Raw genomic sequence first — 15414 nt, forward strand, 5'->3', positions numbered from 1 at the left:
GCACCTCTGCTGGCAATGCACGTGAGTTGCACATAGTCGTTGACATCACAAAAGGACGTGGAAAGCGAAAGGGCTGCCAGCAGAGGCGGCTCTAAAACATCGTCAAGAGTGCCGAACAAAAAGGCAGTGCAAGGCAATAAAAGTGTTACTAAAGTTGACAGCCCATCAATTACCAAACGTGATCAAGTCTTTAATGAATGTCGACAGTGCATTCCCAAATATTCTAGGAACTGTCTGTATATTGTCAAGTTCGCTGTCTAAGTCTTTTGATTTTTGAAATATGCTCTCCATATTAAGATAGTCAGAGTCGAGTTGTTAGTCGCTTAAGTAGCGCGGGTTGGACTAAGTGTCGGTAAACTGAGCACAAAGTTTTGGGTTCGAATTCCCACGAAGCCAGAAAACCAAAAACTAAGTTGAGTTAACAAATTAGGAGACTGTCATTTGTTGTTGGGCACAAATTTTAAAGAAAGAAAAACTATTTACAAATGATAGACCTTTAAATGAAATCATTATGAAATTAGGAATGTACCCTTCACTTTTAGCAGAGACCAGCGACTGGCGAGACCCGCCGTATTGCTGGCCACGCACGTGTAGTTGCCCGAGTCGCTGATGGCTGTCTGACGCAGGGACAGGATGAGCGTATACTCATCGATCTTGTGGTATATGGACCGCAGCAGGGGCTGTCCGTCTTTCAGCCAGAAAATGTCGATGGGCAGATCTCCCGAGGTGACCATGCACATGACACGCACCGCTTGGCCGCCGTTGACGCCGTTGGCATTAAAATGGAACTGTTCAATTTGGGGCAGTTCTGAGCGGTTGGGGGACACACAAAAGCCGTGCATGAGTAAGTGTTAACATATAAAACAATATGTGCTAATGCAAACCGACACCAGGGCAAACACAGAAAAACACATATGACAGAGAGAGAGAGAGAGAGTGGGCATATTATACAGTTGCTGCTTTATCTAGGAGCTACAAATACCAGGCCAAGTCATAATGCTGTACAGGAAACAAACCCTTGACACTGAGTTTCGTCTCAGCGATCGTGTAGCCGGCCCCATTGGCACCCATGCATGTGTAATTGCCCGCATGGCCGCCCTGCACGCTCTCAATATTCAGAGAGCTGCTGCGCCGGCCGTGCATCAGAATGCTGACGCCCGGCAGCTGCCCAGCCGGTTGCCCATTGTAGTACCAGGTTATGTTGAAGGGGGCATCTCCGTGTACCACGGCGCAAGTCACCTGATAGTAGTCGCCCACATAAAGCGGCGAATTGTTTGGAAGTGGCGCCAGTTTTGGTGGCACTTTGGAGCAAAATTAAAAGAAATAATAATAAAATGAACTTTAAGATGGAGCAATCTAAACAAATATCCTTTCCCCGGACTCAGGTTAAGCTAGAGAAATTGCGTGACTTTTGAATCGGTCCGATTTTCATCCAAATCTAAGCCTATTATAGGCATGATATAGATATGCCTAAAATATGCCAGCCTAGTGAACTCGTACATGGAGCTGAAGAAGGTGCAATAATTTTTGTTATATTGTACATGCAATCCTTTTGGTGCGACTAGACACAGAGTGAGACAGAGATATAGAGCGAAAAAGAGACAGAGACATGCAGCCGAAAAGTGGTAGACGCATTGGGTTAGTAGCAACAAACTACGACGGACAGGTTAATGGATCATAATTTCTTGTACTCTAGGATACGCATCCTAACCATAGACATTGAGCAGCGTCGTGAAGCGCTGATGGCCAGCCAAATTCTTGGCGTGGCACGTGAAATTGCCAGCGTGTGGCGCCTCAACGGCCTCAATGGTCAGCACGCTGCTGCGGCTGCCAACGCTGGAGGTGCTGATGCCCAGCTGCTCTCCGATCGATTGGCCATTCAGCGTCCATTCGATTTGCATGGGCAAATCGCCCACGGGCACTGAACAGTGCAGCGTTAGATACTGGCCCACCTGGGCGGGGCCCTCCTCGAAGGCGAAGGGAATGATGCGCGGCAGAACTGAACGTATTTGGATGGGAAAGAACCGAAATAATAGAGTGCGCAAAATAAAAGAGAGCGTATGCAATAATATTCTACGTAATTAAATAAGGTATTTAGCATAGAGTCTTCGCTGCACCTATGACCTTAAGCTGGGTGCTGTAGGAGGCCTTGCCAGCGGCATTTTCGCCATGGCAACTGTAGTTTCCGGCATGCTTTGCCGCCACGCTCTCGATGGTCAGAACGCTGCTGCGTCTGCCCATTTTGGCTATAAGTATGTCCTGATCATCGTCATTGAAGAGCGGCTGCTTGTTAAACGTCCAACGTATGTTCAGGGGCAAATCGCCCTCGGTGAGGGTGCATTGGTAGGTTATATACTGGCCCAGATGCGTGGGCTGTGCGCTCGTGGCAAAGGGCGTTATTTGGGGTAGTACTTTTTGGGTATGAGCACAACAGAAAATACAAGAAACACAAAAGATAACGTAAGTATATAGGCTCTACTATATGAAAACTAAAACTACAGCAATTCTATGGCCAACCATTCACTATCAGCGCTGCCGTATACTCCACGGTCTGGGCACTGTTACGGGCCCGGCACGTATAGTTGCCGGCATTGTTGCCGTTCACGGAGTCGATGGTCAGAACGTTGACCTTTTTGCCTATTTTTGAGCTGGTCACGCCATGGTACTCGTTGATGGCATAGTCATTAAAAAGCCAGTATATATCCACGGGCAGATCGCCTTTGGATATGGTGCATTGAACGGTCACCGAGTCGCCAAAATTCGCTGGCTCGTCCCCAAACTCAAAGGGTGTTATATGCGGCGGCACTTGATCAAAGTGGAGATGGGAAAGAAGGTGTAGGAGTTAAGGTGGTGGCAGATAAGTTTCGTAAGGTTCGTTGTGCCCTCAAGTTCGTTGCCTAAGTCATTTGATATACTCGTAATACTTGATTCAAGCCAAAACAAGAAGCCAGCACGTCAATTAACTAAAGCCAAAGCAATCATGCATTTTCTGTGTTTAAATATGTGACTTACAATTTCGTTGGTGTAAATTATAAAAGAAGTACACTAAAATCAAACCAATAAAAAAAACCGAAATTTACATTCAAGTGCTGTACAAATCTCGCTGTACCATTGACAAAGAGCTGGGCTGTGTAGACTGACGAGGCCCACAGATTTCTAGCCTTGCACGTGTAGTTGCCGACGTGACGTGCATTGACCGCATCGATCATAAGGACACTCAGGCGTTTGCCCATTTTGGAAGTTGAAATGCCCGAATAATGATTTATGGGATAATCATTGAAGAGCCACTCGATGTCTAGCGGCAAATCGCCCGAGCTAACCAGACAGTTCACGGAAACTGAATCCTCGAAATTTACGGGCGCTTCGCCAAAATCAAAATGCGCTATTTTGGGTGCAACTAGTGAAGAATTCAAAGGGACATATTACTACAGTATAGGCTGCTCTCTAGTTGGGTATCTTTAGGGGTATATCAAATTAAAATAGAACGAACCAAATAAAATCTAGTTAAGTCGTAACTACTCATGATCCAAATACCGTTCACAATAAGCTCGGTGGTATAATTAACGGCGGCTGCGTGATTCCTTGCCCGACAGCTATATCTGCCGGCATGCCGCGCCTGAACACTGTCAATGCTGAGCACACTGTTCCGCTTGCCGCCCTTTATGACATTTATGCCGGAGTAGGAACTGATGCCATAGTCATTGAACAGCCACTCAATGTCGATAGGCGAATCTCCAGTTGATATTTGACACATAATCGACACTGAATCCTCGACATTCGCTGGCTCGTCGCCAAAGTCAAAGGGCGTAATTTTGGGTGGAACTTATGGGATAAGGTCAGGTGGATAATATTAGAAACAAAATCAAAAATACAGCAAGTCACGGACAAAGGATTCAATTATATAACAACCATTCACAATTAAGGCAGCCGAAAATTCAGTGCTGGCCGCCCTATTCTTTGCCGTGCAACTGTAGTTGCCCGCATGACCCGCATGTACAGAGTCTATGGTCAAGACGCTGGTTCTCTTGCCCCCGCGTAGGACCGCAATACCCGAGGCAAAGCTTATGGGCTGGCCGTTAAATAGCCACTCGATATCGATGGGCAGGTCACCAGAGGAAACCAAGCAATTAACAGAAACCGAGTCCTCAAAGTTAGCTGGCGCATCGCCGAAATCAAAGGGCGCTAATTTGGGAGGAACTAGAGGAATTTCATGAATGTAAATATATTAGAAATAAGTCTGGGGTTTCGAGGAGAACTTAAGATAAAACTAAAATTGAAATTGTACGTATTATTTCCTAAATTAAGGCTACCACATTTGATATACCATTCACTATCAACTCTGTTGTATGATTGACGGCAGCGGCATGATTCCTGGCCAGGCAGCTGTACTTGCCAGCATGACGAGCACTTACATTGTCTATGGTCAACATGCTCGTCCGTTTGCCGCCCTTCATGACCGTAACGCCAGAGTACGAGCTGATGCCGTAGTCATTGAATAGCCATTCAATATCGATGGGTAAGTCTCCGCTAGAGATTAGACAAGTGACCGATACGGAATCTTCGACGTTTGTGGGCTCCTCCCCAAAGTTAAAGGGCGTGATTTTGGGAGGGACTTCAGGGTAATATCAATATCAAAAAAACAAAAAGTAAATCAGCTTTAAATAAGAAGAAATCAAATCTATATGCAATATTTTTTCATAATCAACTATGCGAATACCATTCACAGTGAGCTCAGCTGTATAATTAACGGCGGCCGCGTGATTCTTGGCCCGACAACTGTACGTCCCAGCGTGGCGGGCCTGTACATTGTCGATACCCAGGACACTGCTGCGCTTGCCGCCCTTGACAACAGTTATGCCCGAATAGGAGCTGATGCTGTAGTCGTTGAATAACCACTCAATTTCAATTGGCAGGTCGCCACTGGAGATGAGACACGTTACGGACACCGAGTCCTCCACATTAGTGGGCTCCTCTCCGAAATCAAAGGGCGTTATCTTGGGCGGTACTTTAAGCAAAGAGTTGGTTGTGTCATGAGAATGTGTCGGGTGCAAGGACTTTTAACCAAATCAAACGAAACTGAATATAAATATCAACATTAATTTCCAGCTAATATTCCAAAATACCATTCACAATCAACTCCGTAGTATAATTAACTGCGGCCGCATGATTTTTAGCCTTGCAGCTATACTGTCCGGCATGTCGAGCCTGGACATTGTCAATGCTCAGCATACTGTTACGCTTGCCGCCCTTCACTACGTTTATGCCCGAGTACGAGCTGATGCCATAGTCATTGAAAAACCATTCGATATCGATCGGTAAGTCGCCGCTGGAGATCAGGCAAGTTACCGACACTGAATCCTCAACATTTGTAGGCTCCTCTCCGAAAGTAAAGGGCGTGATTTTGGGCGGTGCTTTCGATACCAAAATAATTCAAATGTGTGTTATATATAAAACAAAAAGATATTTTTAACGGAATAGTAGTACAAAAAAATAAATTAAAAATAGGTCTCCTTAGTAGTGGCTTTTAGTTTAGTTTAGTACCATTCACTATCAGCTCGGTTGTATAATTGACGGCTGCAGCCTGATTCCTGGCACGACAAGTATAATTTCCCACATGGCTGGCATGTACATTGTCGATGCTCAGGACGCTGTTCCTCTTGCCGCCTTTCATGACCATTATACCCGAGTACGAACTGATGCCGTAGTGATTGAACAACCATTCGATGTCGATGGGTAAGTCCCCGCTCGAGATCAAACATGTCACCGAGACGGAATCCTCAACATTTGCGGGCTCTTCGCCGAAGCTAAAGGGTGTGATTTTGGGTGGTACTTGGGAGCAGCAGAAAGGATAAAGGGGGATCCAACAATAGTAAAATTAAGTCATAAATCAAACGGAACTCTTATAGAAGATATAGATATAATAGATGTCATTCTCTTGCCAACCATTGACAATGAGTGCTGCTGAGAATTCGCTGCTGGCGGCCTTATTCTTCGCCTTGCAGCTGTAGTTGCCCGCATGTCCTGCATGCACCGAATCGATAGTCAGGAGGCTTGTTCGCTTGCCACCTTTGAGCACCGAAATACCAGCAGCGTAGTTGACCGGCAAGCCCTCGAACAACCATTCAATCTCAATGGGCAAGTCACCCGAAGTCACCAAGCAATTGACAGAGACCGAATCCTCAAAGTTTGCAGGTGCTCCGCCGAAATCAAAGGGCGCTATTTTGGGCGGAGCTGTGGGTAGAATCGTGTGTGTTACGGAACGAAAATCATAGCAAAAGTCAAAGAAAAATCACAGATCATGCAATTGATGCCCACACATAGTACTATGTATACCATTCACAATCAACTCGGCCGTGTACTCCGCCGAGTCCGCATCGTTGCGCGCCTTGCAAGTGTAGTTGCCTGCATGCCCCGCATGCACCGAATCTATGGTCAGGATGCTCGCCTTCTTGCCTCCCTTGACTATGGACACGCCTGTGTAGGCTTGAATGTGCGCACCGTTAAAGAGCCATGTGATATCCATGGGCAGGTCGCCCAAGTAGATGAGACAATTAACCGACACCGACTCCTCAAAGTTTATGGCATGATCGCCAAAGTCAAAAGGTGCAATCTTGGGGGGTACTTGATTTGGAAGGGTTGGTTCAGGTAATGGGCAACAAAATAAGAAGAAGATAAAAACAGAAAATAATGCAGTTGACAGTAGACAGGCTTTGTGTACCATTCACCACCAGCTCGGCGGTGTAGTTAACCGAAGTGGCTCTGTTAACGGCCACGCAGGTGTAGTTGCCCGCGTGATGATCGCGCACGAAGTCAATTGAGAGTGCGCTGATTTTCTTGCCCAATTTCACCATCGACACATCGTAGACATTCTCACTGATTTCGCGTCCATTGAAGAGCCAAGCGAAACTAACAGGAAAGTCGCCCGAAGTGACCAGACACTACACGCTCGCCGACTCGCCAAAGTTTGAGGGATCCTCCCCAAAGTCAAATTGGGCAATTTTGGGTGCAACTTAAGGTGGGGGCAGGATTAGATAAATTAAACCAAAATAATTATTCTACATGTTTAAGTAACGCAGATTATTAACCGTTCACTTTTAGTTCGGCCGTGTGGTTAACACGACCCGCTCGATTCTCGGCTATGCAGGAATAGTTGCCCGCATGCTTGGCCGAGACCGCCTCGATGGTCAGCTCGTTGATGCGTTTGCCTCGCTTGGTTGTCAGTATTTCTAGATAATCCTCAAAGGGCTTGCCATTCAGCGTCCAGGTAATGTTTACGGGTAAATCACCGCCTGATATGGTACACTGCACATTGACAAATTCCCCATAGCTCATGGATTCATCCCCAAAGGAGAACGGGCTTATGCGGGGTACAGCTATATAGAAGTTTCTCATATAACGTATCATTTGCAATAAGATCAAAAGAGATTGCATTTTGTAAGCTCGATTCTCTAATACATACGACACATATAACAACAACACACAACACTGCAGAATAGAGTATGTAAGTAGAAGGACATGGGAGGATGGCAATTAGAACAACTACAGTTTGATTCCTCGGTGCACCGAAGCGAATATACCCTTGCAGTTGCAATACTCCGACACTGCAAGGGTATAGGAAGAGTCTCCAAATAGGTGTTTTTATACTCGTAGGTCTATGAACTTTGTGGCCACGCACCGTTGACAATGAGCTCAGCCGAATGCTCAGCACGACCCGCTGAATTGCTGGCAATGCACGTATAATTGCCCGCGTGCTTCGCCTCAATGGCATCGATCATTAGGTTGTGTATGCGCTGGCCACGTTTTTCTGTGAATATCTCCAGTTCCGGCAGTAGCGGATGGCGATTCAATGTCCAGATGACCGAAACGGGCAAATCGCCGCCCGAGATGGTGCAATGCACCGACACAGGCTCACCGAAATTCATGGGCTCCGTGCCAAAGGAGAAGGGTGTTATCTTGGGAGGCACTGGACATGTGTGGGAATTCAACAAAATTAAACCAAAAACATAAATGTAAATCAAGCAAATCAATTAAGATGGAAAACAGTTAAATAGATGTCGGCTGACAAACCATTCACAATCAGACGCGCCGAGTGGGCTGTCAAGCCTGCCTTGTTCTGGGCATGACAGGAGTAGAGGCCGGCGTGGTGAGCGGCCACCGACTCGATGGACAGAACATTGATTCTTTTGCCAATGCGAGAGAAAGAAATGTCATGGTAGCTATCAATAGTGGCATTGTTTAGCAGCCAGGTGACATTAATGGGTAGATCCCCGCCTAGAATGGTGCACTGCACTGAGGCGGGCTCCCCGTAGTTCAGTGGCTCCTCGCCAAAGTCGAAGGGTGCGATCTTGGGCGACACTTAAGAGCAGTTGGAGTCATTGTTAGCAAAGGTGAGATAGACAGGTTAAGAAGTATGTATGTAGATAGATGTAAGTATTTCCATTACGCTGGATTAGATGGATTAGTATCAATTCAAACAGGGTCTGTTAGGCAACGAAGTTAGCTCGTTTAACGTAACCACAACCAACTCCCGAAGGTGACACTAGACTACCCTATTAATCGAATCGTATCGAAGCGAAGAATACCATTGACAGTCAGGTTGACACCGTATCTGGTCGTGCCCGCTGCATTGCTGGCAATGCATGTGTAGGTGCCCGTATGGGCTGGACTTGCGCTCTGGATGGACAACATGCTGGTCTTGCTGCTGATGCGGTTGGTGCGCATTTGCGGCTGGAGCATATCGCCGCTGGCATCGCTGTCGCTGGCACTGCGCTCAAAGCTCCAGTGCACCTTTATGGGACGATCTCCTTTTTGAATTTGGCAAAACAAGTCAATGGAGTCGCCCGTATTGATCACATCTTCGTATGCAAATGGCACTATCTGCGGCAGCACTGGTTTCAATGTATGAGAGAGTGTAGAGTGTTAGGCGGGAGTTACGAACCAAAACGAATGTACAAATAAAAGATCCTGAAATGCTATATAAATGGTAGATAGACCATTGACAAACAACTCCGCGGCATAGCTGCTGTTCCCTGCTGAGTTGCTCGCCACGCAGCTGTAGTTGCCCGAGTGCAGCGCCTTGACGGTCTCCACGGTCAGAAGGCTAATTCGTTCGCCTATTTTGCTGGCCATCACGCCCAGATGTCGGAACAGAGGCAAGTCGTTGTGGGTCCAGCGTATTCTCAAGGGCAGATCGCCCTTGGCCACATGACAGGTCAACTGCACGCTGTCGCCCTCATTGGCGTCGGCGTCAAAGCTAAACGGATGTATGCTGGGAAGCACTGCCAGAGGAGTTGGGTCAGGATTGGGAGTGGACACGGCAAACCAAACGAAATTACAAAGAAATCAAGAAGAGTAATCATAATACTTATTGTCTACTGGAATATGCTAAGGGTCACCGTTGACTTTCAGCTCGGCACTGTAGCTGCTTTCGCCAGCTCGATTGCGAGCTCGACAGGTGTAGATGCCCCGATGCTCGGCAGCTATATAGTCAATATTAAGGGTGCTCGATTTGCTGGACATGCGACCAATAACCACGTCCCAGTCGCCACTAGTAAGCGCCTGATTGTTCAGCGCCCAGCTGATCTCAATGGGCAGATCCCCCTTGATGACGGTGCATTGTATGCCCATGGTCTCGCCAGAGTTGGATGCCTCATCGCCAAAGTCGAAGGGTCTAATTTGCGGGGGTACTGTGGGATGTTTGCGGTTGGAGTTTGAAAATCAAAGTGTCAAGGTATAAATGAAAAATAAACTACGAATCAGAACGTTAAACATAGATCGAACCATTAACAACTAGTTCGGCTGTTTGCTCAGCGCTGCCCGCCGCATTGCTGGCAATGCATTTAAAAAGCCCGCGATGATGACCATTGATGGCGTCGATGCTCAATGAACTCAGTTTCGGTGACATTTTTATAATTCGTATGCCCACATTCTCGTTCGTTATGGGCTGTCCATTCAGGGTCCAGTGCAGCTGCAGCGGTGTATCCCCCTTGAACACCATGCACTGGACGGCGGTGCTGTCCCCGTAGTTGGAGGGCTCATCACCAAACACAAAGGGCATTACTTGTGGCGGTACTGGGCGAAATAAAGAAAAGCTCGAAACTAGACAAAACAGCTCGATAACTACACAAAACCCAACAACACTTCTTGGCTATTCAGCGGTCTTAAATGCTTTTTAGAATGCTTCAAGTAAATTCATTGCTCCAACATGAAACTCCGAACTCAGCAGTTACAATTTAGTGCTAGCTACTTAAGCATAGTTCAGTATGTTGACTAATTTAGTATCTTATCTGGGCAAACAAACCATTGACTTGCAATTCAGCAACAGATTCGCTGCTTCCAGCCTCATTGCTGGCCGTACACCTGTAAACACCGCGATGGAACGCATTTAGCGAATCGATATTCAGCATGCTCGTTCGCTGATTCCAGCGCACCAAGCTAAAGCCGTTCTCGCCATTAATGATGGGCGCTGAGTTTAGGGACCAGTGTATATCCAAGGGTGAGTCTCCCTTGGGAACCACGCAAGTGGCGCTGGCGATGTCGCCCACGTCGGCTGCCGCCTCGCCAAAACTAAAGGGCAGCACTTGCGGTGGCACTTGAAGGGGTTATTTGTGGGGTTAGTTCAGACAAATCAAACAAATCGAACAACATAAAATAATCAAAATGTATATGAGCTAGGTGCATTATGATCCTAATAAGTCCGACGACTTTCGCACAAACCATTCACATGTAATTCAGCGCTATATTCGGCGCTGCCCGCCTTGTTTGTGGCTATGCATTTGTACAGTCCGCGATGTCGAGCCTCCAGTGCATCAATGCTCAGCGAGCTAGTGCGTGGGTTCAGACGCGACAAGGAGAAGCCATGCTCGCCCGTTATAATGGGAGCAGAGTTCAGGGTCCAGCGCATTTCCATGGGCAAATCGCCCTTCGGCACCATACAAAATATACCAGCTATTTCGCCCGTGTTGGCGGGCTCGATGCCAAAGTCAAATGGTTGTATTTGTGGAGGCACTTTTTTGATGGGGGTCGGGACAACAAAAGAGGTGAGTATCAAATAAAAACAGCCAATAACAAACTATAACTTAAATCAAATTCTATCAACATGACGAACCATTCACTTCTAGTATGGCAACATATTCAGCATAGCCAGCCGAATTGTTGGCTATGCACTTATAACTTCCCCGATGGGCGGCCTCCAAGGAGTCTACGTTCAGCGAACTGGTACGCTTGTTGAGTCGCACTATGGTGAACCCGAGCTCACCATTTACTATCAGAGCCGAATTTAAGGTCCAGTATATATCCAGGGGCAAGTCGCCCTTCGGCACCACACAATTAACACTGGCCACCTCACCGCGATTAAGTGGCTCATCCCCAAAGGAAAATGAACTTATCTGTGGTGCAACTGAGTTAAAAAAAATATGTTTATGGTTTCTCCACTCTAGTTCGTCTAGGTTAACCCTATTCAGCACACACGGTTTAGCTCAGTACCACCGAATAAACCAGAATATTGTTAATAAGTAGGAAAGCAAAAGAAGCAGGTGGCTGGGAGAGAAGAATACTTTGAAGCTATTGAACGACCCACCATTAACTTGCAAATCAGCGGCATATATAGCACGACCCGCCTGATTCTGGGCGATGCAGCTGTAAGCCCCACGATGCTTGGCCTCGAGGGTATCCACACTGAGATAACTGGTACGACTGTTGAGCTGCATGACCGTAAAGCCATCCTGTCCCGATTCAATGGTCTCATTATTCAGACTCCAATATATTTCCAACGGCAAATCGCCCTTTAGCACGACACAATTAATGCTCAAAACATCACCCATGTTAAAGACCTCACTGCCAAAGCTAAAGGGCAGGACATGGGGTGGCACTGTGTGAATAATGTGTCAAATTATAAATGAAAAACTTAAAAGGGGTTAACTAATTTATAAAGCTAGCAGCAGGCATCAGTTATAAGATCACAATATTCTGCCGTATACCATTGACTTTCAGTTCGGATGTGGTATAGCTAGATCCTGCCATATTCTCGGCTATGCACTTGAATATGCCCCGATGGTACTGCTCAACGGCGGCTATATTCAGGACACTAGTTTTTGGTAATAGCTTCAGTATGGTAATGCCCTCTTCGCCGTTGATAATGGGTCGCGAGTTGAGTGTCCATTTGATGGTTATGGGCACATCGCCTTTTTGCACCATGCACTGAACGCCAGCATTTTCGCCAGTGTTTACGGGATCATCGCCGAACGAGAAGGGTGCAATTGATGGTGGCACTGACAAATAAATAATACCGGATCGGGTTGGGTGACAGAACTGAACATAAACTAAAGGATAAACTGGAGCTACTGCAAGCAGAACTAAAGCTTAACCATTGACTGCCAGCAATGCAGACTGTCTGGTTTCTCCGGCATTGTTAGTGGCAACACAGGAGTAGTTGCCCGCGTGGCGAGCTCGCACGGATTCAATGCTTAGGACGCTGATGCGCTGGCTGTTGCGGGTGACAACAACGCCATCGTTGGTGAAGACCCGCCCGCCGTTCTTGGTCCAAGCAATGTCTAGTGGCAGATCGCCCTTGTTGACTGTGCAGTAGGCTGAGACCATGTCCAATTCATTGATGCTCTCCTCCCCAAAGTCAAAGGGCATCACTTGGGGCAGAACTGTATGGGTGGTTGGGATTTTTGATCAAGTAAAAGCAAACAAAAGCAAAGAACGTAGAATGTAAGCAACGTGTGACTGAAGGATTAACCATTGACCGCCAGCATGGCCGATTGCCTGGTGGCCCCGGCGTTGTTCGTGGCAACGCAGGAGTAGTTGCCCGCGTGGCGAGCTCGCACGGATTCGATGCTAAGGACACTCAGTCGCTGGCTGTTTCTGTTGACCAGCAGGCCATCGTTGGTATAGAGGCGTCCTCCGTTCTTGGTCCAATATATATCCACGGGCAGGTCGCCCTTGTTGACAGTACACGAAACTGATACCATGTCCAGCTCATTGATGCTTTCATCGCCAAAGTCAAAGGGCACTATCTGAGGCAAGACTTGGTGGGTTTTGGGAAGAACAAAATCAAAGGAAATGAAACGCTAAAGTTGCTGAAAGTGAACAAGCGAACTAATAAAACTCTTAACCATTGACGGCCAGGATGGCCCAATGTCTGCTCTCGCCCGCATTGTTGGTGGCCACGCAGGAGTAGTTGCCCGCGTGGCGAGCTCGCACGGATTCAATGCTTAGGACGCTCATGCGTGTGCTCGTTTTGGTGACCACAATACCATCGTTGGTATAGACACGACCGCCATTCTTGGTCCAAGCCACATCGATGGGCAGATCGCCCTTGTTGACTGTGCAGGAGGCGGACACCATGTCCAGCTCATTGACGCTCTCCTCACCGAACTCAAAGGGCACTATCTGAGGCAGAACTTGGATTGGTTGGAGGGTTTAACAAATCATAACGTTAGACTACTCGTAACAATCGGTCTAAAACAATGCACAACTACTAAGCGGATCGAGGGAGAGAGAGAGAGAAGCATCACCATTGACACGCAGCTCTGCCGTGTGATAGACAATGCCGGCAGCATTGCGGGCTACGCAGGTGTAGTTGGCTCTGTGGCGGGCATGGACCGACTCAATGCTCAGCATGCTGATGCGCTGCGTCGTCTTGGTAATCAGTATGCCATCGTTTGACATGAGACGCGCCACGCCGAGCTTCGGTTCCGGTGCTGTAGTCCAATACACTTCGAGCGGTGTATCACCCTTGTTGACCGTGCAGGTGGCCGACACCATATCGTTCATATTGATGGCCTCCTCGGCAAAGTCAAAGGGCACTATCTGTGGCGGCACTAAGGTTGGACGGATAATTTATTTTAAGTGAAAAGAGCGACCAACGTTGCAGGGTTTCGCGATGCTGAAAATTCAACCCGCCCAAGAAGATAGGCTGGCGCGCAACTTCCTTGAGAGAAGTTGGCGCAGTAATCAAAATGCTTAACTTACCCATGACTTGCACCTCCAGTGAACCACGAGCCGAGTAACCCTCCTGATTCTTTGCTACACATGTGTAAGTTGCCTGATCCGAATTGCGCTCCACGTTCTCAATAATAAGTGTGCCATTAGGGAAGACCTTCTGCTTGCGGTTGATGGGCAGAGGGCGATTATCTGAGCAAATATGAGTGTTAGCAACCAATACATATTGAAATCGCCATCTCGTCACTTACCGCGCTCCCAGACAATGGAATCAATGGGGTAACCCGCCACGGGGCATGTGACTATTAGGGTCTCGCCAGCAACAATAGCCTTCTTCTCCATCTGACGAATGTAGGGTAAGCCGTAGACATTTAGTTTGGCGGAGTGCTCAGCCACGCCCACTTTGGATTTGGCAATGCATTTGTAGAGGCCACCATCGTTGGCATGTACGGAGGTAATGTTCAAATAGGAAACCACATCGCCGTTGACAGTGACATATTGGCCCACTTGATATCTGTCGTTGTTGGCAATCTTCTTGCCATCCAATTCCCAGGAGATCTCGGGTGTGGGATTGCCACCAGCTACGCACTTTAGGAATACACTTGGACCTGGCTCCATGGTCTCTTCTTGGAAAGCCTGGCGGATGACGGGCGGATCGAAGCGGCCGCCAAGTTTTAGCTCGGCGCTAGCCTCTGCGGATTCCTGATCGTTGCGCACAAAGCATTGATACATGCCCTTGTCCTCTTTCTTGACCGATTCGATGCGCAGAACTGGCTCACTGTGTCCAATGGCCTTGCCGTCCTTCATCCAGCTAACGGTCTTAATCGGATTGCCGGTGTACTGGCAAGTGAACACGGCGGGACGTCCAAAGTCAATAGTTTGCGTGGGAGGATCGATCTTAGCCGAAAGCGGCGCAGTTACGGTCAGAACAGTCTCCACGCTTTCACCGCCCACCGAGTTATTGACAACACACAAATATTTGCCGGAATCCTCGACAACGGCGTCCTTGATGATGAGTGTGCCCGAAACCTGTTTGACACGATCGTTCAGCACCACAGCCTGTTTACGGGTGGTTCCTTCAATGAATTTGTACCATCTGCAACGAGAGGCACATATTAGTGGATGCGATTCAAGCGCTTCAATTTGGCAGCGGGAAAGCGGGCACAAAACGAGCAAACGTTACACAGAGTGTTAGGGAAGCTCACACACTCACAGCTTGGAGCTTGACCTGAAATACTTACATGCATTTTGGCGCTGTCAAATGTACCGAAAATACTTACCTTTGCCGTGAGTTGTGCTCGGAACGTTTGCTTATTCTGTGCGCCACTTTAGGGATTGGGGGAAAAGTTCCTGACAGACAAACGCCCTACGAAAAAATCATCTACCTATAAGTGGGCACTGGAAAGCCCTGCCCCGGACAATGGCCTACAAATGTTTCACTCAGGGGAACCTCATTGATTTCTATGC

General features: G+C 47.6%; 1 protein-coding gene across 3 annotated transcripts in view; it reads right to left on the reverse strand.

Annotated features, from left to right (window-relative positions):
* LOC115764471 (Down syndrome cell adhesion molecule-like protein Dscam2) overlaps positions 1-15414 on the reverse strand; it is a 70833-nt gene that overhangs the window by 14342 nt on the left and 41077 nt on the right. For 2 of the 3 annotated variants that reach the window (XM_030707531.1, XM_030707520.1), the window contains exon 1: positions 11579-11717. In XM_030707531.1, coding sequence (XP_030563391.1) covers positions 11579-11708 — 130 coding nt within the window. In that variant the 5' untranslated portion in view covers positions 11709-11717. Of the gene's footprint in view, positions 1-11578; positions 11870-13977; positions 14140-14198; positions 15044-15414 lie in introns of those variants that run through there. The other variant, XM_030707541.1, reaches the window with a different exon arrangement.

The sequence above is a fragment of the Drosophila novamexicana genome, unplaced genomic scaffold, assembly GCF_003285875.2.
Source record: "Drosophila novamexicana strain 15010-1031.04,08,12 unplaced genomic scaffold, DnovRS2.1 tig00000008-arrow-pilon, whole genome shotgun sequence".
Taxonomy (NCBI): Eukaryota; Metazoa; Arthropoda; class Insecta; order Diptera; family Drosophilidae; genus Drosophila; species Drosophila novamexicana.